Source organism: Heliangelus exortis, chromosome 3, assembly GCF_036169615.1.
Source record: "Heliangelus exortis chromosome 3, bHelExo1.hap1, whole genome shotgun sequence".
Taxonomy (NCBI): Eukaryota; Metazoa; Chordata; class Aves; order Apodiformes; family Trochilidae; genus Heliangelus; species Heliangelus exortis.
Genome location: NC_092424.1, coordinates 107,542,912 through 107,568,070, shown reverse-complemented (window position 1 = coordinate 107,568,070; position 25,159 = coordinate 107,542,912). Strand labels below are relative to the sequence as shown.

Sequence of the window (25,159 nt, the reverse complement as noted above, 5' to 3'; positions counted from 1 at the left end):
AACTGGGAAGCCAAAGATCCCCAGATACAACTGAACAAATCCCAGCTGAAGCTTCCCTGTTTAGCCTCTTCTGAAGCCTTTCCCCCTCTAGAGGCAATTCTTTCAGGAAACCAATTCATCTCCCCTCATCTCTGCAGAGAAGGATGCTGAGGAATGCTGACCACAGAATTTTGCACTGTGGACATTTGCTCTCTCTGCCATAGACTGAAAAAAACATTTCACATTGGCTCATGAACAGACAGTTCTAGTAAATGCTTTTAAATTCACTGATCTTTAACACAAGATAAGTAAAAGACTACAATAGCCTGAGAGTAGACAAGCGACTTAAAGGTACCATAAGTCAACTGCAACATGATGCAACTTAACAACTTGCTTTTTGAATTTTCAGTCCTTGCTTTAATGTCAGTTAAAGTTTAAATGCAATGTCAGAGCCTGACGTGGCCACAGATGGCCCATGATACTCACAATAATACAGATAGAGGCTCAGTGTAAGAACCCTCAGGACAGAAAATTGAACAAGAAACTCAAGGAGTACCCTGATGTAAATAATCTGATGAAAACTACTAGAAGTCTGCAGCTTGGAAACATGGCTAAATGTCCTGGTTTGGGCCAGTATAAAGGTGGTTTTTTTGTCTTGTACTTTTGCTTTCAGCTGAGTCTCTTGTAAGTAGCTGCACTTGCTGAAATTAACAGCAAGTTTCTCGGTCAGTGTCTGCTGCTGGGACTGATCACACTCCATGGTTATAGTTACAGCTGGAGACTGGTGTGCAGAGCCAAGGAACTACTCAGTTCTGAGGAACATTTAGCCCTCCAGAAGGAGAAAAGGAGTAAAAAGGTCACACCTGAAACCATCCCTTAGGGAGGAATGGACAAGATAAATGACCAGATTTGACCAAGAGTATTCCATCCCATACACCTCATACTCAGTACAAATTTGAGGGATCACAAGGGTAAAGCCCCTTCTTGCTTCCCTTTCTTCACCTGTCCCTGTTTGCTCCAGCATCCTGAAAGGATTCCATCCCTTCCTCTGCCTGTGCTCCTGATCCATGCCAGCCTGAATCTGTGTGTTCCTGCCTCCAGCTCCCAACTGCTGCTGACCCCAGGATTCCAGCCTGGACTTTCCCAGGGCTGCCCTGCAGCCTTGGTGGTGACGTGAGAGTTATTGGGGGAAAGGGGGGAGGAATGTGGGATCCATTTTCCTGTATATTTGTATAGATTTAGTAATTTTTCCTATTTATCATTACTGTTTCATTAAAGCTGTGTAGTTTAGTTTCCAACCCATCAGTCTCTCTCCCTTATTCTCTCTCCTTTCTTTAACAGGGAGGAGAGGGGATTATTAAAGAGCATCTGATATTTGGTTTAATTGCTGGGCCAGTGTTAAACCCTGACACTAAGGTATCCAGCTGCACCTCAGTGGGCTGCTTGTGATGAAGCTCACAGCTGATTAACAAGGGACCACACTTCAGCAAAGCCCTCGTGGCAGGTTCCATGTGCCAGTCCTGGTTTTCCCCATCAGGAGCTGTGCCAGCTCTACTGTGATGACAGTAAATGAAATCCCCCTGCCCAGATCAGGGCTCTGTCAAGCCATCCCCCTGCTTACCAATCATGGGCATCCCCAGGGTTTGGTATGGGCACTCCAAGCTGCCTCCTTGGGTCCTTCCAAAGGTAGCAGAGTAAATGGCTATCACCATGCTCTTCTTACAGCTTAGCCTCAGCTTGTCATCTTCACAGGCCACTTTACTCTTGTACTCATCTGGAAGGAAACAAACACTTAATTACTCAGCTGATCCAGAGGCAGCCTTCTCACCTCCCCCCCTGGTGTGAGCTTCCCAGAGGCAGGAGGGATGGATTCTGGGCACATGCCCAGGGCTGCACATCAGCTGCCAGCACAATTCCAGCCTTCCAGCTGCATTTGCTAGAGCAGCAGTGATCATTTGCATTATGCATTCTCTTTCTGGAATTATCAGCACATTTAATGAACATATTTTAACCTAGCACTTGTCAGTTCTGGTAAATAGCCAATAATTTCATTTTGCAGGCAAATAAGTGAGGCATGGCAATTGAGTGGTTTCCACGTGGTGGCAGGGGAAGGTAAAAGCCCATCTTTAGGCACCTTTTTAATCCACACGAGTCCTTAACATGCCAGGCATTTACTCTACATCACAGCAGCTCAAAAAAAATAAAAACATAGCTATGCTCAATAGCTTTTTTCACAGCAGCTCCCCCTTGACAGATTTGATAGGAGCTATGCCAAATGTGTTAATGATTGAAGCTGCTCTTACCTGCTTCAAATACAGATTTGCAAAGCTGCTCCTCAAGTCCTTCTTGAAATGGTCACTGAGAATGCAAAACACACCCTTGCTATCCTAAGGTGCTGCTCACAGAACACTCACTCAGTTTACCTCTCTCAAGGAGACTGGAAAATTCTTTCATAAGAAATCACATGTCATTTCTTTTTTCTTTCCTATTATTATTTGTATTATGGGAACCCCTAGAGGTCCCAACCTAGAACAGTCCCTCTGTCTGTCAACACACCACAGAAGACAAACACTGTTTTGAAGAGCAGAGTCTTTACAATTAGACATCTACAGGTCTGAAAGAAAGAGACTAAGAAAACTGAATGTCTATGGGAACCCCAGCCCACCCTGGGCACAGCCAGGAATCTAACTTCAACCTCCCCAGCCTCTGTGGAGTGACCTTCCTGATTATGTTATTTACCATTAGCACCCAGACTGCTTAATGGGAAGGGTCCCTAACCCAGGGTAACCTCCCAGGGATGATAAGTCAATTTATCTTTATTTATCAGGTCAAAATTGTGCCACAGAGCACACACTAACAACCAAACAGTGTGGATGTGCAGCCAGTGGCTGGGACCACCCCTGCTCTGTATCATTTATTAGCACAGATATGACTTCTGTCTCTCACTGTCACTGGTTCTCTGTATCTAATGTATGTATTTGAGATATACATATGAACATATGTATATGAGCTAATAATTACTTTTAATACTTAATTTAATATTTATGTATTAAAACAATTATTAGATTAATTATTATTAAATTAATACTTCAGTTTAATACTTTAATCTTTACATCATGGCAGCTAGCAATTAATGTGAGAAAGATGTGAGAGAGAAAAAATGTGAGAGAATGAGAGAGAGAGAAAGAGAGTAAGAGAAAGAGAGAGAGAGAGAAAGAGAGAGAGAAAGAGAAAGAGAAAGAGAAAGAGAAAGAGAAAGAGAAAGAGAAAGAGAAAGAGAGAGAGAAAGAGAGAAAGAGAGAAAGAGAGAAAGAGAGAAAGAGAGAAAGAGAGAAAGAGAGAAAGAGAGAAAGAGAGAAAGAGAAAGAAAGGAAGAGAGAAAGAGAGGAAGAGAGAAAGAGAAAGAAAGAGAAAGAGACAGAGAGAGAGAAAGAGAGAAACAGAGAAAGAAAGGAAGAGAGAAAGAGAGAGAGAAAGAAAGAAATTTAAAAAGTTAAAAAAAAAAAAAAAAAAAAAAAAGGGATGATATAGTCTGTAGTATTCCAGTCTCCCAGTAGTTCCCTTAAGCTTGATTAATGGAGAACAGATGCTCTCAGTGTTCCTGGGCAACCTGATAGAAAACTGGACAAACAAACATATAGAAAGGGATGTTACAGAGGACAGAAGCTCCTGAAAGTATTTTCTGCTTCATAATATTGCTACCTTAGCCAGGATGAACCAAAGCCAGCTGCCTTTCACACAGGCACTGGAGGCTCCAAGGCATTGGATATGGTGAGGACTGGGCCTGATATAAAGGAAATACAGAGCTAAGCATCATCCATATGTTCACTGGTACTTCAGCTCATAACAGCCTTATGTAAATATTGAATAGAACCAAGGCAGAGTAAGTGACATTAGTGAGCTGGGACTGGAATAAATCTGCATTTTCCTCTCTCACTCTCCCAAGAAGAGCTGGCCTCCTGCAGATCAGTCACAATCTGGTCCTAAGCCTGCTGTAACTGTTACAGTCTGGATATAATTCAGGCCAAATGCAAACATTTGTATTAGTGGGTTTCATGTTTCACCCTGAAAAATTAAACATGCTTAAATGGCTGAGGAAAGGTGGCAGTGATATTCAGCAAATGGCTTACTCAGCTCTAATCCCCCAAGCAGTCATTTGTAGGGCAACAGAGATTTACCATGATTAAGATATTTGCTAAGGATAATATCCCTTTTATTACTGCCTGTTTTCAGAGACAGTGCCTTAAATAAAACTCACCAGAGAGAAACCAAGGAGGGAACAGCTGCAGGCTATTCTAGGCACATTTTTAAAGGTCATTATATGACATGATTATAACATAGCTAAAACAATTGAGAGAAAACAATTATAGATGTTTCTAATGGGAAAATTGGCTCTCTCAAACTGTGAAGTGAATAAGAAGATGCTTTGAAATTACAGGATACATACAGCAATACCAAAGTATTGGCCTGTACCAAATACATTTACTCAGTGTCTTAAGGACATCTTCACCTATGGTCTTCAACAGGTTTCTGAATAATCACAACTGAGAAGCTCACAACTAAATTTCAATGTCTGAAATTCTATAACACTTTAGAGACAAAAGCTCCTAAAAAGATTGGTGTCTGTTTAGCAAAGTAGTGGAATGCATTAATGCCAAAGGTCTACCTTGCCAAAAATTATTTTGTTAACCAGAAATTATAAAAGAAAATTTATTAAATTTTTCTAATTAAAACATGCATACTTCACATAATCAATTGACTATATTTCCCAGATCAAAAGGCTGGAAATACATGTAAAAAGAAATATGCTTTACTCACAGAACCCTAAAGGATTTAAATCAGGGATCTGAGCAAAGAAAGAGATTATGTAGGAATCTGAGATGACCTTGCCCACTTGCTTATCAGTCTAGAATTTTTTCCACAGAAGACTATTTTGTCTACTTTATAACTGTTAATTAATAAAACCTCACCCAAGTTGCCATTTCAGAATTGAGCTGCACTCCATGTTAGTCAATAACTTCTCTTCAGCCCAATTTTTGCCTGGCTCACCTTCATCCCACCTTTTTTAACTGTTCCATTACACCCCACCCAAACAAAACAGATTTTTTGCCTTGAAATTCATAACTCTTCATTCTACCCAGCCAATTCACCAACATCTGCTGTGTTTTGCTGATAAATGTATCAACTCCAGACCATAATTCACTGAGCCAGAGAGGACAGGAGGCACCTCTGGAACCTCTCCAGACCAACCCCATGCTCAAACCAGAGCCAGCCAGCAGCAGGTTGCTCAGGGCTGTGCCCAGTCACATTTTTAACACCTCCAAAGATTGAGACTCCACAACCAGATTGGGCAACCTGTTAATTGTGTGAGAGATGAGTATAGTGAGCACCTGTTACTACTCTCCTGAGGGAACTGGGAAGATCACTCTCTAAGATAGGAAACCTCTCAATCACTAGGACAGCTGCCTGTAAGCAGCAACCTTGAACACGAGTACCAGTGCAAAAGGGCTGCCCATGAACAGCTCAGCTTGGAGATACCCATCCAGTACCCTGCCTGGTAACTTGGGATCCTCACTTTTATATATATTTTTTTTTCTCCCATAATTAGCTAATTCCCAGGGCCTTCTGTAGGAAATAGAGAAATCTGTTGGAGTGATCATAGATCTAAGTCCATCCTCTCAAAAATGCAATTGATAAAGGCATCTCAAAGCAGACAGAGCAAAGGTGCCTTGGACTGCTTTCATGTATTCCTACACTCTTCAGGGAAGAAGATAGTTGGACTAAGAGGATATTTTCCATTTGGTGTTTCCCTTCAAACCTTTTCCCCACACTTCTGTTCCTGTGTTCCTGTATTTACACACTTCATTTCAAGAAAGCATTTGTTAGGGGAGTTTTGCATCACCTTTCACATAGGATTCTGGCCTCCAAGTCCTTGAATGTAGATAACTCAACATGGACCAGACTCACTATGGCAAATTCTTACTCTTTAGTGCTGTGAACTTTGCTACAGCTCCTTGCCTCTTGGTTTCTTCCAGTTTCCTTCCACCATGCATCTCATATCCTGAGCTCTGGAGCTTCTCATCCATGTGAACATACTACTTGTAAGAACTTTCCATTCATCTCAGGATTTGAATAAATCCATATTAATCAAGTCAGCATTCCCTTAGACAGGATTGGGTGAAGGAAACCTCTCCAGGACAGCAAAGATCTCCTGATTCCTCAAGTATGGATTTTCCTCTGACTCCCCCACAAGTTCTTAAGCTGGGGGCTACCTGGTCATTCCCTCATTTCAACAGCCAGGATCTAAAAAGTATCATTCCCTTTCAGCTGGAGCACAAATAAATGATGAAGCCACCAATTCACACATTCATACAGAAATATCTTTTAACATTATTTCAGTTCAATTTTCCCTTTGAGACACTTTTTTTGTGAAGATGCTGTGATTTTACTTTTTTACCCTCAATGGCAGGGAGCACAGTGCTTCTGCAGAAGTGAAACCCTGACAGATACAGCTCAGCTGACAGTGCAGGGCTGTATCAGACAGGCAGTTTGTCAGCTTCAGAAGTACCCTGAAAACTCAAGAGTGCCAAGTGCTGGAGGTCTGAAACAGTTCAACAAGTAAGAAGATTGTTCTTCGCAAACGACCTTGTCAGATTGCTTAAAATCCCACATCTGATGCACCCATCCAATTTGCAATGTTTCCCCACTGTCACTTTCATTAGTCTGAAGCAGTTGTCTTTTTATATTCAGCTCTGAGAAGGCTGGCAGGGTTGCAAATGAACTGCTACATTCCATTCCCAAAACAGAGCTCAGATGTACCTCGTTCACTCTCCTGTTGGACAGAGGTATGTGGTTATATCCAAGAAAGAAAAAAGGAACAGTATTAAATAGTACATGCTGGGCTGTGAGAGAAGAATTAAAGAAAACCCTTGGTGGACAGGGACAACTTTAATTCTCATTCTACTTTTTCCATTAATGAATTTGGGCTGATTTTCTGAAGCAAGCATGACCCACTGGTGCTCTATCACCCGAGCCTCTGCCTCACCCATTATCAGTCCTCTTCCCAAGGACCTGAGAAATTATCAGACACACTGAGATGACAAATATAATTAAATTTCTATACATTTTAGAAGAACTGGTAGCCAATTACAGAGTACAGCCAAATCAGTGTCAAGGCTGGTTGCAATTGCTGCACCATCCCACCAACCAACCAGCATGTATGTCATACCAGGCCAATTAGTATGGATCTAAATCCATGGGAGAAGCCTTTGTTACTGCAATGAAAAGGTGGGTGGGATGTACTTATTACTTGAATATTACTTGTACTAAAATTACTTGAATAGATAAGGAAAAAGATTTCATTAGCACCACTGCTCACAGCACTTCTGTTCTTCTCTTCCAGTGATGGCATAAATCTGGAGTAATGCTGCTCAAAGTTATTATTAAAATAGCTGAAAGGCAGAATTTAGTCTTATATCATTAAAAAGGTCTTCTCTAAATGTTAAAGTAATGGGAATAATAATTCTGACACAGGACATTAAGGGGATTTCTAATTTATATTTTTACATATAATACATGGGGTGGCCTATAGCATAAAATACAGGAAAATGAGGCCTACTAGATTAAAAGCTAGTTCACTGCTGTCCTAAATAATTAAACACATTGTATTACTTCAATGGTTTTGCCTGAGAAGAAAAAATGTAGCTGGGAGAAACAGTTACCAAATCTCCCAGATTCATCAAGGATGCTTTAGAAGTTCCAGTTCCTAGAGACAGGATTAGGTGACAACTTCCAGTGCCTTTTAAATAGTTAGAAAAACAAGTGTGTAGCCAAGAAGAGCCTGATGGCTCTTTCACCACTGGTATGGTGAAAAGCTGAAAACATCATGAGATACCTGTTTTTAAAATTTATAATTAATCTGAAAACCAAATGTACGACTGAAAAAATACTGAAGAAATTCACAGTGTTGGAAAGAGCTCATTAACATGCCTCTACCCCAGAGATTTACTCTTCTCTGCTTTTTTCCCAAGAGACATATATCTGAGGAGAGCAATTGATCCATATTTTCTGTCTTGAATAAGACCATATACAGGCCCCATAAGAAGTACTGCAGAAGTAGTGGGTTGATTCACCTCCTTGTTGTGTGAAGCCTACACACATGGTTAAAACTGTGGATTCAATATAACAGATCAAATCTTTCACAAAACTAAACCTTTGCAGCATCTCCATTCAGTTTTAAAGTATATTGTTTCTAGGACATGCTTTTCTTCTCACAGTTCTTTACCAAATCTTGAAATCTATTGTTCAGAGTTGGCAAACCTCTACTATAATAGGAACACGTTGAGATTTAGATTATGGGTTTCATTTTTTTAAACTTGATTCCCTCCTCTTTAGTCTGGCTAACTGCCCCAAGGACACCCACTTGTCCTTTGGGGAGAGGGCTTCCAAATCCCTTTGTCTCTAGGAGCACCCAAAGCCATTCCTGACACTTGAAACACCACCCACAAAGCAGCCTCCATCAGCAGCACAGAAAGGTACCAGAGGTGCCCACAGCACCTGAGGATGGGCTGGAACTCACCTGTCCTAGCACAGAAAGACTGCAGTGTATCCCCTCCCTGTTCCTCACTGAAAATTCATGGTTTAAAGGGGTTTATTGCCCTTGTTTTTTTTCCTAGGTCCCGCACAGAATATTTAAATGCCAGCAGACAAAGGGGAACTATACATCACAGCTCTAGAATTTCTAACCTGGCAGATTTGAGAACTTTTTTAGTGGTTCACATCTGCATACTGGAGACCTGATCCAGCAAAGGAAATATTTCCAGCCACATCAGGAGGAAGCACCCTGCTCTTTGCTGGCTCCCATTTCTGCTTTTCATGTCAGATAGGGCAAACTGACAAGATCTGAAAGAAAATTGGGATTTTTATTTTATTTTATTTTATTTTATTTTATTTTATTTTATTTTATTTTATTTATTTTTATTTATTTATTTCCCTTCTTTTTTTTTCACTGTCCCAGGTCAGCAGCAGTTTCCTTCCCCACAGTGGGGCACAATAATCTCTGCATTTGCTGACACTGAAATCACACATTCCTCTTAATCCTGCTCCTGACAGCCAAGTGATTAGTGTGCTACAGAGATAGGGCTATTTGACAGACCCTGGAAATCTCTGTGAATCAAGGGCTTAAAACAATATTAATCATTAGCATTAAAGTTTCTCTGACCCCAGTTGCAGGCTGATGGATCTGTCCTCTCTTATTTACAGTGTTCCTTTATTTACACCTTTGCATCGCCACAGAATCTGCTGCCTGAGGTTTTACTGCCCTTATAAATATCCACTCCCTGCACCACCTTAACAGTTTTGAAATAATACAGATAAGCAAGAGCAAGCTGATGAATGAAGGATGTAAAAGGCTTATTCTGGCTGGGCCAGAAGGATGTGACCATTAAACAGCCCCCACTCCATCGTGCTGCTTTGGAAAGCCTGGCCCACTGAAAAGCAGCACAGTGAACAATACAGTGAACTTCTCCTGCCACCAATAAACCTGTCTTGCAAAGGAGATTAATGATTTTCTGAAAGGCTCCATAACTACTGAATTGCCAACCTAACCCAGCACTAAAATCAATCACCAGCATTAAAGGGACCAGGAAGACATTTAGGTCCCTCTTTGCTCTGTGAAATTTCTGCAAGAAATTTGTTCTTTCCTCAGCTCTCTGCTCTTGCTCACAGTGTTTTGCAAATCCTGCCTAGGAAATCACAGGATGTGTGATAAGACCAGGTTGTTTACACCCTGTTCAATGAATTTAACAGAAAAGGTGAAATACTCAGCCCAGCAAAGTCAATGCCAAAGCCCACATTAGATTAAATATTGAAGGAGTGGACTGGAGGGAAACTAAAATGTGAACAAGCTGCTTTCTCTGCAAGCCTAGGTGGTCCTTCCAAAATGTCCTTTCTATACTTTTCTACCAAACCAACTGAAATCTGATGAGCATATTTGACCAACTCCCCAAGAGACAGAAGGCATTCACCAGCAACTGGGAGCCACTAACTGGGAGGCCAATGCTTTGCAATTCTTTGATAGTTGGAAAAGCTCTGCCACAAGTAGTGGAATTCTGCTTTTTGTACAGGTTTTGAAGTACCACTGTCAAAAATAAAAACTAAAAAATCACACATGGACATCATAAGACAAATGGTCTTGGGACACAGGAGCACGGCAGCTCCATCACTATATGGAAGAGAAGACAAACTGACATTTTTATCAGAAGATGATCTAATTGGAGTTCATTCCTAGATGATTTTAAAATTCAGTTGCTTTGTAATCAAAATTGCCTGGGTTTGTTTAGAAAAATAAGGTTAACTAAGCAAGATTTTGGCAAGGGCATCAGGGTGAGCATATTCCATGTTTGAGAAAAAAATCACTGACATTTCACAAGAATTAACTGGGCCTCTTAGATTAGAATTAAATCTAAGGCAGAGAGAATGCCTGCCTGCTCTCTTCAAACCACGTGTCCAGGTTGATTCTCAGCACAGAAGTTTTCCCATAAATCAAAGTTACAGGTCCTGAACCAGAACAAAGTGACCTTCCTCACCCCTTTTCCTCCTCCTACCCCCACACAATCTTTTGGAACTTCACCCTTTACCAACAAACTCAAGTTTCCTTTCCAGATGCGTTTCTCTGAGCCTTGATGTGCCTTTCACAAATATATTTTTATATTGTTACAGAGGGATTTGAGCTGGAATTGGAGCCCAGGTCACAATCCAGGCTTTCTGAAACTTCAAAGGTTTTCAGCTTACATCTCTGACTAGAAAGGAGAGCAGCAAAGTTTGGATTTATACTTTGTTACGTGGATGGATGATTAATAAAGGGAGGCTTGACACCCACCAGCCTCCAATTACCACATCCAGCTGCTCCACAGAGCATTTTAAAATGAAATAAAAATATTAATAATTTTAAAATAAACACTGAATGGAGATTATTTCTCCTTGAAGTCATAAGATAAAGCAGAAACTGCTCAAAAGGAAGAAAGATTTCACATTGCATAAGGCTGCAGCTCAGGCTATTCAAAGATGGGAAGAGGATGGTGCATCCAGGACAGCATAGGAATGCCAGGAGGAGACACATAACCAAGGTAGGAGCCCTTTTCTTTCCTGACAGCACTGCCAGGGAATGGCCACTCAGACAACACATCTCATCCTATGTAATCCCATTGCAGAGACAGGCAAGCACTTAGCTCCCCATTTTGTTCAGCAGCATTGGCACTTTTGAGTAAGAAAGCCCAAAAAATAACCAAACACCAAAAAACACAAAGAGAAGCAGCTCAACCCCTGCTTGTACAATCATGGAGTCATAGAAAGGTTTGGGTTGGAAGGGACCTTAAAGATCATCTACTGCAACCTCCCTGCCATGGGCTGGGACATTTCCCACAAGACACAAAAGCCCAGAATAGCAACCAGCTCAGTAACATCAGCCCCAGTCATATTGCTGGAGTGTAGAGAGGAGAAATTATTGCTTCACCACAACTTGGGCAGCCCCACAGGTCCTGTTCCCAGCAGGATTAGGCCATGCAGCCCCTCTGGAAAGCCTGGCACATCAAGTCAGTATTTCTGAGCTTACAGTAACACAGGATCTTACATGGCTCTCTTTCTCTGAAGTGAGGGAGATGAACAAACACCAAATTGTTTGAATAATATTGGTGAATCCAGATTTCAGTTAGAGGCAATTTATGTTAGACCAATTAAATAGTATGTTAATTTCCTCTAATTATATGCTCCTGCAGCCTACCTGGTAATTACACTTAATGAGCCTAAATCAAATCAGCATGTTACCTGAAAAATAATTAGATTTGTGAGTAATTCTTCAATGAGCCTGAAAAGTACCATGGAGACTGAAGTCCTCTGGGTGGTCAGGGTTTGATCCTAGGCTTCAGTGTGCTTTGGGTGTCAATCTCAGGCTGCATTGGCCCTGATAGATCAAGATCTTTATTGACGATTTAGATGAGGGGATTGAGTCCATCATCAGCAAATTTGCAGATGACACTAAGCTGGGGGGGAGTGTGGATCAGCTGGAAGGCAGGAGGGCTCTGCAGAGGGACCTGGACAGACTGGAGAGTTGGGCTGATTCCAACGGGATGAGGTTCAACACGGCCAAGTGCTGGGTCCTGCACTTTGGCCACAACAACCCCATGGGGAGCTCCAGGCTGGGCACAGAGTGGCTGAGAGCAGCCAGACAGAGAGGGACCTGGGAGCTGGGAAGCTGAACATGAGCCAGCAGTGTGCCCAGGTGGCCAAGAAGGCCAATGGCATCCTGGGCTGTGTCAGGAACAGCGTGGCCAGCAGGGAAGGGATTCTGCCCCTGTGCTCAGCCCTGGGGAGGCCACAGCTTGAGTCCTGTGTCCAGTTCTGGGCCCCTCAGTTCAGGAAGGAGATTGAGGTGCTGGAGCAGGTCCAGAGAAGAGCAAGGAGGCTGTGAAGGGATCCAGCACAAGTCCTGTGAGGAAGGGCTGAGGGAGCTGGGGGTGTTCAGCCTGGAGAAGAGGAGGCTCAGGGGAGACCTCATCACTCTCTCCAACTCCCTGAAAGGAGGTTGGAGCCAGGGGGGGGTTGGGCTCTTTTCCCAGGCAACTCTCAGCAAGACAAGAGGGCACGGTCTCAAGTTGTGCCAGGGGAGGGTTAGGGTGGATATTATCAATAAATTCTTTACAGAGAGGGTGATCAGACATTGGAATGGGCTGCCCAGGGAAGTAGTGGATTCTCCATCCCTGGAGATATTTAAAAAGAGACTGGATGTGGCACTCAGTGCCATGGGCTGGGAACTGCAGCGGGAGTGGATCAAGGGTGGGACTTGATGATCTCTGAGGTCCCTTCCAACCCAGCCAATTCTATGATTCTATGATTCTAAGTGTGCCAGCTCTCTGGCACCAATTCCACCAGCCATGGGACAGCTCCCAGCCCTTTTTAGCAAATTTTTAGCCTCTAAAACAGGGTGGCTGTATCCAAACCTCCCACTGGGAACTATCCCCAGTCAGTACTAAATGCCAGGCTACCTCTACACTAGGAGAAAACAACCTCATTGCTACAGCACCATGTCCCAGCACTGACCTGGAAGGATCCTCTGGGGTCTCTCCAGACAGCAGATGATTTCCAGAGGCACCTCCAAGTTTAGAAGCCCAAGCCAGAGCAGTGTCCTGCTGAGCCCTGTCCTGTGCTTCTGAAAACCTTCCCAAATGTTGGTGCCCAGTAGAAACTAAGGCCCCCATAAAAATAAAAACACAGCTCTGTACACTTTGATGAACCTTAGGCTTCCACTCATAGAGCAGTAAAAAATGTCTCGCATGTCCGAAGCTGAGATGGAATAGAACATTTCATTGATTATTTCTTATCTCCTTAAATATCCTATAGCTTAAAATTAAAAGCACATGTGCACACATTGCATGTATTTACAGGCACAGAGAATACTCAGGACTGCCAAATACCTGACATTTAAAAGCAGTCCTACACACATATCTGAATTCTGTACACATGTGATGAGTGAACACTACATCCCAGGTCACACAAGCCATTGAATTTCCTCTGTTTCACAGACTTCCCTGAACTATTACTTTGAACCCAAGGAGGGGAACCACAACATCTCTGCAAGAGCTTTCCCCAATTCCAGTCTCTATGCTTTGTGCAGCATAGATTCCCCTCAATTTTCCTGCTCCCTGAGCCCCACCAGCTGGAAAATCTGTGGCTTTCAGTTTCAGCGTGATTTACTGTCCTCCATCTCCTTGAAATTCTGCCCATCAGAAACCAAAATAGAACTTTGCCTGGTGAGTGAACCCCACGGAGCCAGCGAGCATCGAAACCATTAGATTTCAAATGCAAAGTAATGTCACAGAGGCAGAACTGCAGTGACAGTGGCTGGAGGGAATGGCTGCACCAGCTTGTTATTCTTCAGCAAAGGTACAAGCAAATGCCACTGTCTTCAGATTTTCTTTCTGTCAAGTAAGCCTTTCTTTTTAGGCAATTACCTCTATTCGGGGGCTTTTAAGCCTCCACCATGACTCTGAGACTGGGAGGGCTTGGGCATCCTTATTCCTTATTAGAGATGTCCTGCCCAAATTCTGCAAGCCAGTCCCCAAAGCACCTCTCATACAGAAACATTCCTATTCATTCTACCTAAGTAGGTATTTAACCAATGCACCACCTTCAGGAGCATGGTCACATCAGGTCACATAGACAAAGGAAGGAAAGAGATGTTCCCAGAAAAAAATTCAGACCTTAATAGCTTTTTAATAAAATAATGTCCTAATGTTTACTCTTGAGAAAGACAACTTGAGGAACAGAAACACAGCCCAGAAAAACTGCATTTAAAGTTATAGATCAAACTATGTGCCAAGGAGTGAGCTCTCTACAAGGACCCCCTGGTGCTCTTCAGGTAACATTTATGTGTGCTCAGACTTTCTGGAGGAGATCAATACACACAGCATCACAGCTTTTGGAATCAACTCTTATCTATGGAGGCCTTGAAAATTATTCATTTAGAGCTCAAGAGCCATACTCAAACACATAGTACTAAAAAAAGCCAATGAAAATTTCTCATGATCCTGTATTTGGCATTCTATGGATCCATCTTTCTTCAGTCTTCTCATTAACCTTCTCCCTACAGCAGGGTGAAAAGGCTTACCAAACCATTACTGAACTCACATAACACCAGATTTCATTTCTGAGACTCAAAATTAATATCTCGAATAATCAAGGAAATGTTGTCAGTCTGCTGGTATCCCTGCACAAGGCCAGACCTCACATAGTTCAAGAATTGCTTATTAATCCAACAGCTTCTAATTAAAAGTTTGCCCAGTGACCAAGAAACAATAAATTGTGTCACATTATCCTGTTTCACCCTGCAAAATAGGAGCCGCTTGAAAAATTGGGGAAATGTTTTCAAGCCACTTACCCAGCACATGCAAACTCCTTATTTTCTGGTGTATCTGTAATTAGCAAAGAATGCCAGGCCATAAATATTTATGCACAGATGGGATCCTGAAGTACCTTCAGAAGTTCAGCACTGGCCTCAATAGTCAGATTTCTCAAGTGAGCTTTAACACAAAACCTGCAGGTTTAGAAGGACTTGTCAGAACACCCTACTAATCACCCCTCTCTCAGGGATGCACTTCTCACCCAACAAGGGATCTTACAAACACTTGCAAAAAACCCACAAAAAATGCAGGTGCTTCATTACCTACTTTTCATTTGAATTCCTCACAAATCTTGCCAGATGCCTTCACTTCATTAGCACAGGTCTCTGCGTGCTGTGCTGCTGACAGAAGATTTCTGCTTTTGTTTCAAACCTTCTCTGAAATACAGTCTGGTTTTCTTCCCTGTGCAAACTTTTTTTTTTATTTCTTCCCCCAATATTTTCCTGATATGATGCTGGAGCCATGTTAGTTATGTCATCTGAAAATCTTGGGATTAGGCTGGTCTGAAATGCCACATCCAGACTATTAGGCCCAGTTAGGAATAGTCAGGGTCTGTTCTTGGACTAAAATCAGTCACCACAGTTTGGCCACCATCAAACTCTATCCATTTCCAAACTGATGTGCCTGTTTCCAAAGCACTGATGGAGAATGGTGCCCAGGCTGTGCTAACTCCCCTGCTGAGGCCAGGAATTTCCCAAGGGGATGTTGGTTGTCCTGGACCAAAGCCACACCAAGCTCACTCCTTTGCAACATGCATGACTGCACTCCCAGGACCCAGGCGCCTGCCCCATCCAATTTAAACCCAGCTCATGAGATCAGGCAGAACACAAGTGAACATTTCCCAGCCTGATCTGGGAGTAATTAGGAGCTGGCTTATGGCATGGCATGAGCTTCCCATTGCACGTCTTCAGTGCCTGCCTTAGGCACCCAGGTCTGAAGGTTTTGCCCACGCAGCGAGTTCCTATTCCCTCTAGAGGGGAAGGTGGAGAAGGGACAAGTCCCACCAGCCCACTGGGACAGGAAAGTGGCTGCAAACAGGAGCAGCCCACCCACTGCTGACAGTGTGAGCTCAGCTTTGGCAAAGCCTTTCTCTGGCACCTGCAAAAACAATCTGCAACTTGGGCTGCTGGCAAGGAGGAAGGAGCTGGAGCAGCAGCATCCCAGCAAGGCAGCAAGCGAGGGGGAGAAGGGAAATGCTACTCACCCAGGGGCTTATGCCACACCAAAAATAAAGGTGGAAGGGAACAAAAAGTCCTCTCTGGCATATATTAAGTATGAAAACAAGATTTGACAGGGAGATACTTACTTGGCCTGCACTTGTACCAGACGATGAGGTACTTGCCAGTGCCAGGGCATGGATCTGCACCAAAGAGCCGACTATTGACAAGGAACTGGCAACTCCTCCTGTCCTGGCACTCATCCAGCATCTTCTGTAGCCAGGGATGCACACATGAAACAGAGAAACAAAAGCACATCAGTATGTCCACCAAAGGGACTGACAAACAGAGACAAGCTGGAGAACAGCAAGGCTGCACTGTGCTTCCTCAACCTTCCTCCGTACGAGGCAGATGATGGTGCTCAGGGCAGGGAGCACCACAAGAGCTGTGGGCCAGAAGAGGACCAAACCTTGCCCTGTTTTAAGGGGCACAATTTCCTTCCCTTTGATTCATGCAGAAGAAGGGATTTGCACTGGGACAGCCACAGAGATTTTGAAACTTTTGCATGCAGTTTAATCATAGAATAAGGCACTACTGCCCCAGGAAAAGCAGCTTTCAGGACATGAATCAGCCTTCCCAGTTAAAAGCCTCATGACTGCTGTGTTTCTTTAGCTAAACTCTGCGAGCCAGAGAGTCCCCCCAGCACTGATATTTTGGCTACCATCCCCTTTTCTGCACTGCTTTTCCTCTAGAGCTCGCACCCCCCTTTTCCATTCATAACAGCCATAAAAACTCCATCTTAGAAATCCCAGGAGGAAGGCATTCCATCTCCTGCTAGAAAACAGCTTCATTATGGAAGATTAATGATTTTTTTTTAACCCTATGATCCTCTAAAGCAGTAATGGGGGAAGAAAACGTTATTAAGTGGGGCAGTAATTAAGTTTTTAATTCAGCTGCATGGCTTAGGTGGTATTTTTGTACTCCTGTAGAGCACCTAAAGCTCTAAAATTACCATAAAGTTTGCCTGACACATATGAACCTGTCAGATCATTTTGAGACCACAGAGCGAGGTAATCCAGCAGTCTCACTAAGTCCCTGGGATACAGAGCTGTGAATTCCAGACTCAAAACAATTAATTTCAACTTGTAAGGAGGTACTGGAAAATTCTTTCTCAGAAATTCCCCTAGATTCCCTTGGTCTCTTTTGTCTTCTCCCCATTACCTTTTTCTTACGCCCACTTTGATTTTTGGGTTTTCCCACAATCTTATCCCTGTGCCATCAACATTAGGGCTGTTCCTTTTCTACCACACGTTACCCAAACCAGTTTTCTTTCTGCCTCAGTCACTACTCTCTGTTTTTGAGTTCTCCCTGAACACAATCTTTAGCATTACAGCTCTGAACATCAGCCTCCAAACAAGAGGAACAACAGCCACTCCAGTTTCAAGTACAATTTGAAATTACCTCATTTGTGCTTCCCCATAACTTCCTGAAGCTTTCACCTCTGGGGCTGACACATGCAAGAAATTGTGCCTGCCTCAAGTCTGACCTTTATTTTAAAGTTCAAACCAAGACAATTCAGGCCTTTTCCAGCCAGCAGAGAACATATGTTGTTGTTTTCCACTTACAAAGGTAATAAAATGCAGGCATCTCGTTTCAAACTGCAGGGCTTGGGATGGAGAGGCTGAAAGGTGAACACCAGAGAAGGTGCCTGGGAGCATTAGCCCCAACTTGACCGTCACATTAAAACGCAGAGAAACAGCATGTTCTTTCCTCCAGGCTCATGAGGCCTGACTGCTCACTCAGCATGTGAAATTTAATTTAATGCAAAATCCAATGAGTTGCAAAGGAATTTAAGTGAGGTCTCTACGCAGATACCTCTTTTGATCTCAAAAGGCAAAGAACAACTGAAAAAACTCCCATACATCCTTCACATATGAGAAGAAATCCTCTCTAAGTCACTATGGACCTGAAAGGATTTGGTGGTACTGGGTAGCCACAGCTGTGTTTACACCCAAGCACTGCTAAGAATATGGAGCAAAGGGAAAGAAGCATCTCCCAGAATGTTTTCTTTCCCACAAAGAAGACTTTTCTTCTTTCAAAGGCAGCAGACTCAGGTTTCTGGTCAACAAACCTGTTTCTAACAGACCAAAGGCTTTCAAAAGCCTTCAGCATTGTGTTATAGATACTTTTAAAGCTGGTGGGAAAACCACCCTGGGTTTCAGCAGAGACTGAGGCCAGAAGAAGCCTCTTTGAAAACCTCATCTTCAATGCCTAAGCACCACTTTTTCATCTGTCCTGAGGCTCAGCACCAGGAGGGAAGGCAATGCCCAACCTCAGAGAACAATGAACATCAGCAGCCTCCACATTGCCACTTTGTCTTGCTCTGCTCTAACTTGAGTCAGCTCTTTCCACAAAATTAAAACCTCCTGAGTTTACACCCTGTAAAAAGTAATACAGAGCCCTTGGGAGAAGTCTGTAAAGGAGAAAAAGTCATCCAGGTCATTGTAAGAGCATAGAAAAAAAGGAAAATGTTCTTGGGGTTGAATATGCCTTTTGCCAATTGGTTTTAGTGTTTATCTACAGTTGCGACTTAATTTGATAATGACCATGAGTCTGAAAAGTTATTTTATAGGAGGAGAGAAATCAGTATTTCCTTCTCATTCATGTAATTCTAGTGTGCCCCCCCGAGCAGCAATGTTTTTCCAGCAAATACAAAAAAGTCACTAAGATTTCTGATTTCCTTAGGACAGTTTGAGTGAAGTCTTAGGTGTAATGAAACCTTTCCATGAAGAGTAAAATAAAAATATATGCTTAATGCTGGGTGAAATTCATCAGGAAAACCTCAAAGAAAATTAGCAAAGGTTGACTGGGCCATGTTCTTGATTAAAAATGAAGAAAGATGTTGCACCAGCCTTCACATTAACTTAGAAATTTGCACATACAATTTTTTTACTGATCTTTGCATACAAAGAACTATTTTCCCCCACTGCTTTCATCAGTATGTGCCATGCACCTGCATATTCTGAAAATACTGGACAACAGGGCCTTTACAAACCAAGACTTTGGCTTTCTGGTCTTACACTCAAAACTCATATTTCCAGGCAGAAGCAGAGCACTGGCAGATGTCAGATGTCTGAAGTACTTGCAGAGGAACAACTAGATTGATACCAGGAGGGCTGTGAGTTTGCTGGGGAGTGAGGGAATGCCCTGAGCTCTCATGGCTTTTGCTTAATGGCTGGAAAAATTGAGGCTATTCATTCTGCATTTGCCTTGCTTTTCTGGCTGTCACTGTCAGCTGTAAAAGTGGGAAAACACAGCCACAAAACCAGAAAAAACAAAGAGGCCCACAAACTATCTGAAACTTGCACAGAAAGTGTAGTAGACATGAATCATCCCTACGTGGGATATATAATCAGCTATTTATGTCAGTGACATCTTAGAGACCCTCAACTAATGCAAAATAAAGTCACACTGGATTAGATTGTACTATAAAAATCACTCCAACTGAAGAAGGTGGAGGAGGAATTCCTGTCTGGCATGAAAGGGGAGGGAAGACACATTAATTGCATTGTGCCATTTTATAATTGCCTTCCAGTGGTAAATCAAGCCTGAGGGCTGACAGCCAATGCTCAGGAGGGAAGTTATGGCTGTTTAAGCCCATTCCATTCTCTGGTTCATGATTGAGCTAAGAATCTGTGAGATTTAGAGGAGATAAGAGTGGAAAAAATGTGAATTCAAGTAAAATGAACACTAATCTAACCCCTGTGATTTACGCCCTGGATTAAATCTCACAGAATCACAGAATCACCCAGGTGGGAAAGGAGCTCTGAGATCATCAAGTCCAACCCTTAATCCCCTGCCCCTGTGGCTACCAAACTCCCACTATGGTTATTGGGTCTCCCTGCGGTGACCCGCATCCTAAAGCAAGGGCAGCCCCAAACCCAAAGCCACATCTTTCTAGTGGGCACAGCAGATGAAACACATTTCTCCTGCTCATTTTGTTGTGCTCATTAGCTAACTAATTGGTTGTGTTCATTAGAGAGATCACTCTGGATTTGAAATCTGGAGCTGGATGTGAGCTCTGCAGGAAAACTGTCCTCAGCCATTCCCAAGGCTGCACACATTTTTATTCTGTCTCTTCAAATCACTCTTCAAGAAGACCTTCTCTTGAGTGCTTAAAATAAACCACAACTGTGCTTAACACCCAGGGCTATTAAACTTATCTCAGCTCTGAGTCTCTCGTAGTAGTTCAGAGATTCAACACACTTAGGGTGAAAGTCTGGACCCCTAGAAGGCAGTGGTGAAACTCAACTTCACAGGGCTGCTCTCTGTGCAGCCTCCATCACAGAAGGAACATAAGGATGTCTGCAGGGCATGTCAGTCAGGCATGAAATTACACAGAGGAACCCCACTAAATAATTGCCCAAATTGTATGTTGCTGAGCAGAGCAGCTCAGAGAGCAAACCCTGTGAATGGATCAGAGCTGTGTGCAGTCAAATGAAGATGGGCAGAGATCTGTGCAAAAAAATTTACAAAGGAAAATACCAACAATGTTAAAAAATATGATTAAGCATTTTTAGGTCAAATTCCAGTCCAGGCAGAGCCATGAAATGGAGCTATACCAACACTAAAAGTGGAGCACATCCATGAGTCTTGCAAAGAGTAGAAGTAAATACAACAAACAAGGCTGTCAGAATTCTGCCTACAAAGCCACACAGCACAATGCATTCATAAAGGCTTCTTGCCACCTTCATTTGAATTTTTGTGCTCTTTCATATACCCCTGAATGTTGGTATTACTTTAAAATGTCAGGCAGCAAACTCCTTTTTGCAACAGTGGGGTCAAATGCACCCTCAGCAAACTCAATGACAAGACCAAGCTCTGTGCTGCAGTTGGCACACAGGGAAGAGAAGCCATCCAGAGGGACCTGGAGAGGCTTGAGAGGTGAGCCCATGTCAGTCTCATGAAGTTCAATAGGGCCAAATTCAAGGTTCTGTAGATGTGTCAGGGCAATACCCAGCACAGTCACAGGGAGAGCAAAGAACGGATTGAGAACAACCTAAGCAAAAGGGCTTGGGGGTGTTTGTTGGCTCAACATGAGCCAGCACTGTGTACTTGAAGCCCAAAAAGCCAACCATGTCCTGGGCTGCATCAAAAGCAGTGGGGCCAGCAGGTCACAGGAGGGGATTCTCCCCCTCTGCTCTCATGAGTCCCCTCCTGCAATGCTGTGTCCAGCTCTGGGGTCCTCAGAATAGGAAGGACATGAACCTGGTGAATCAAGTGCAAGTGCAGCTACTTATAAGATACTCAGCTGAAAGCAAAAGTACAAGACAGAAAATTCCCTTTATCCTGGTCCAAACCAGGACAGAAATCCACATTGATGAGATAGAGGTTACCTGCCTGTGGCTCCATCAAGCAGCCTTCCCAGACAGCTCCGCTAGAAAGCAATCCAGCTTTGCCCAGACAGTTGCATTCAAACTGTTTATCACCTGAAGAAGAGACCAAAGGCTCTAAGTGCTGACTGCTGATTTATGGCAGGTCTTGGCATCCTACTATCTGTCTGTAAGCACCATCCCATGGGCCTTGCAATGCTCACAGTAGAGTCAGCAGGAGGGAACTTTGCCCAAACATTTGGTGACTTACATTAAAAGATCAGATTTTGAAATAAAGAGCTGAAAACTGGACACACCTTCCCTCTCACCAGCTCTGCTACAGGCATAGTAAATGCCAGCTGGGCAGTAGAGCAGCTGCACTGGGGCTGGGATGTTAAAAAACTACAGCAGGATTCAGCAGAGCTCCTTTGGCAGAGCACTGAAAGAGTCCAGAGAAAGTGATTCACAAAGAGTTGGAACATGCTCAGCAAATAGAAGGACTCAATAAAAGCTGCATTACAACTATCACCTAATTAACCATTACCTACATTTCCTAGCAATGGGAAACTTAATCTGTAGGCAAGGTCAACTTCAAAGCAAGAGGAGGTCTAAGATGATGAAATACAAAAGGATGAAGAACCAAAAGTCATGGGAATTAAAAAAAAAAAAAAAAAAAAAAAAAAGGAAAGCTTAAACACAAAGTGGAAAAAAATCATTAAGAGCAAACCATTACACTGTCAAGTAGCATCTTGGTGGCAATGATAGAAGCCCCATGACTTGGAAAGTTTAAATGTAAAGTAAACAAAGCATTAGGAGGCTTAGACCCCAGGGAGCAGTCCTGCCTCATCAGGGAGACAGCCTGCACCAGCCACCTCTGCCTCCAGTGTCTCTTCTGCAGGATATAATCACTGCTCTGATGAGCAATTTCAGTCAAGCCAAAGATTTCAAAGATATGGCAATTTAAAGATTATCTGTGACCTCTGCATCAAGCAGTTCTACTTGCAAGTAATTAGCTGGGGGGGGGGGCGTGTTTGCCTGGGAAAGATTCATGAATAAACTTGCACTGGTTCTGTGACTTTTGAAAGCAACTTTGGCACTGCAGTAACTTCTCCTGGATCCTGAACTCACTGCTCACCATCCTCTGCAAAGTATTTAATGTAGCTGGACAAAGAGCTGCCTGAACTGCTCTTGAGCTCACTGACATTTCTGAGAATGAAACTTTCCATGTTCAAGCTGTAGATATCTTCTAATATACAATATGACAACTGGTAGGTTCTCCTCTCAGTGGCACTGATGACCATTGTTCTCCCTTCCTGTCACTTTCCTCCCTCTTTTCCCTTCATCATGATCATCTTATATTTGTTCATAAACATGAGAAAGGACACTTCCTCTAAATTTATGTAGTGTCAGTGTAGTGATACTCTTAATTCCTGTTGAGGCCATGTAGAGCTGTTCCATCAGTGGGCTGGTACAACATCCTGTGATGGGGCATGGCAGTAGCCACTGGGCTACCAAGAAAGCTGAAAATTTGATTGTTTTCTTCCACTTTGTATCTTACTCTGCCACACTGTTAATCCAGAGCACTGTGGGAAACAAAACCCTTTTCAAAAACTATAATACACACACCTTCCATCCCCATCAATTTTTTATCAACTGCCTCATGCTTTGAGAGTCATGCAGCTACTACAAAGTTTTTTTCATTTTTAGCTGAAGAGGTCAGCAGCTCCCCTTTGCTTTCTATCACAGAAACCTTCCTGGTAGGTGCAAATAAAAAGAGGGGAAGAAGGGCTTTATGAATCTTGTGGATAGAATCCAAGGAATCTGCTCCCTTTTGTGCTGCTGCCTCACAGGCTGCTGGAGTGACAGCAGGGGTGGCAGCAAAGGTGTCCTGTGTCACACTTAAAGGACAAAAGGAAATACCACATCAGCAACACTGGTGATTCTTGTCACCAAGGACTGGTTGTCTTGGAGAGTGTTGAAAGAGACCCAGGCCACAGGCCATGTCTAAACTGCCTCTCCAAACTGGCTAATCCAGAGCATCTTCTAGGCACAGGTCCTCTGGGGGAAACAAGTCACACAGCCAAACCTTGCCCTCTGATGGGCAGTTTCCTGCTGCTTCGAATACAAGGCTCTATGAAGAGAGAAGTTAGGCTGCAATGGCTTTGATAAATATCTGGGAGAAGAAACACCATGGGAAAATGCCTCTCCAGGGCTTTTTATTTTCCTTATAAATAAGCCCTGCTCCAGGGCTTTCTGTTTTCCTTCTAAATAAGCTGCGGTTTTACTTTCCTGTCAATTTACCAAAATAAGAATATTGCAGTTAATCTGATACAAAGTGTAATCTAGTTTCCTCTTAATAGGCAATAATTTTAGGCCAGCCATTAAACACTCTTTCATATAGGCCTGGAGTTGTTTATTGCTGAAAAGAAGTGACATCAGCAACATTAATCCAGCAATGAGCAACTGCAGAGAGGTTTATAAAAAAAAGACACTCCAAACCTCTTCCCCTTCAGGTGAGCAGCTTCCTCCAAACATCCAAAAGCCTCTGTGCATTTTTGTGGGCACAAGTTGTGTTCTGAAAGACTGTCTAGGAATCACTGGGTTTTTCACTAAAGAGTGAAAAAAGGTTCTTACTTACCAGTAAGAATTTATCAGAACACTTAACAAACCTATTTCTCCTTTGTCTTCTATGCCATCGTTTATGTGTTCATATGACTAAACACACACTGCTGCTGTATCTCTTTAGGAGCTTCCCTATATACCCCAGAGGCAAAATCTCATGAGATGTCCCCATGGCAGAGAAGTGCAGATGGACGCAGTAGTGTGTGACAGGAGAGAGAACCCTGGCTTAAGGGAGCAGCTAAAGCAGATGAAGATGCTCCCTAGCAGAGTAAAATGTGCCTCCAAATGTTCCTGTGTCTGTCTGCTGTGCAGCAATGTAATTTTTCTTCTTCTCCATGGTGCCACACTAAAAAAATCAGACATTGTGCATATTAAAAATGGGCTTGACCAACCCTAGCTGTGTGACATGGGAGTACAGAGCAAGAGAAAAACTCCACTGTGAAAGCCTCATGCACAAGTTCTCAAAATTATTGGGTTCATGCTCAGACCAACTGCACCTGCACAATTACTCCAGAGGAGTAAAGATATATGGGAGTTACAGAGACAAAGACACCAATGTATGCAGGACTGTGTTCATGCAGCTCTGCTCTTCAAGACCCCAGCTAACATCCCTGCATGATCTTGCTTTGACAATATAGACATTCTGGTGGACAAATAACTCCTCTCTCTGCACAGATCATGCAGTGTGGATAAACACCATTTTACCTACTGCCAACCATTTTCAGTGGCATGACTCCAACAGTCCTATATTATCTTTAATATTCAATATTTAATACTTTTTCTGAGTGAAAGATGAACAGACTTTGGTCTTAGCAGCTGCTCTTCCTGACCTACAAACAAGAAGAGAGATTGCTTGGCCACCATAAAACTCCTCCTCGCAGAACTCCCCTGCCAAGGAAGGACAGTTTGCCCTCCATGCTCTTTTACCAGAGCCACCAAGGCTTCAGATGTTCCTTTTTTCTATTCCCCATCCATCCCTCCTGGCTGGGTTGAGGACACTTCTCCCTATTACCCCCAGTCAGGAATACCTTCTGCAGGATGCAGGGAAAGTCCAGAGGAACCAATACCAGAAAAG

General features: G+C 43.0%; 1 protein-coding gene across 2 annotated transcripts in view; it reads right to left on the bottom strand.

Moving 5' to 3' along the window:
* LOC139795279 (protein eva-1 homolog C-like) overlaps positions 1 to 25,159 on the bottom strand; it is a 206,074-nt gene that overhangs the window by 120,385 nt on the left and 60,530 nt on the right. For both annotated transcript variants that reach the window (XM_071742064.1, XM_071742066.1), the window contains exons 3-4: positions 16,240 to 16,363; positions 1,601 to 1,753 (exon numbers count right to left, since the gene is read on the bottom strand). In XM_071742064.1, coding sequence (XP_071598165.1) covers positions 1,601 to 1,753; positions 16,240 to 16,363 — 277 coding nt within the window. The remainder of the gene's footprint in view (positions 1 to 1,600; positions 1,754 to 16,239; positions 16,364 to 25,159) is intronic.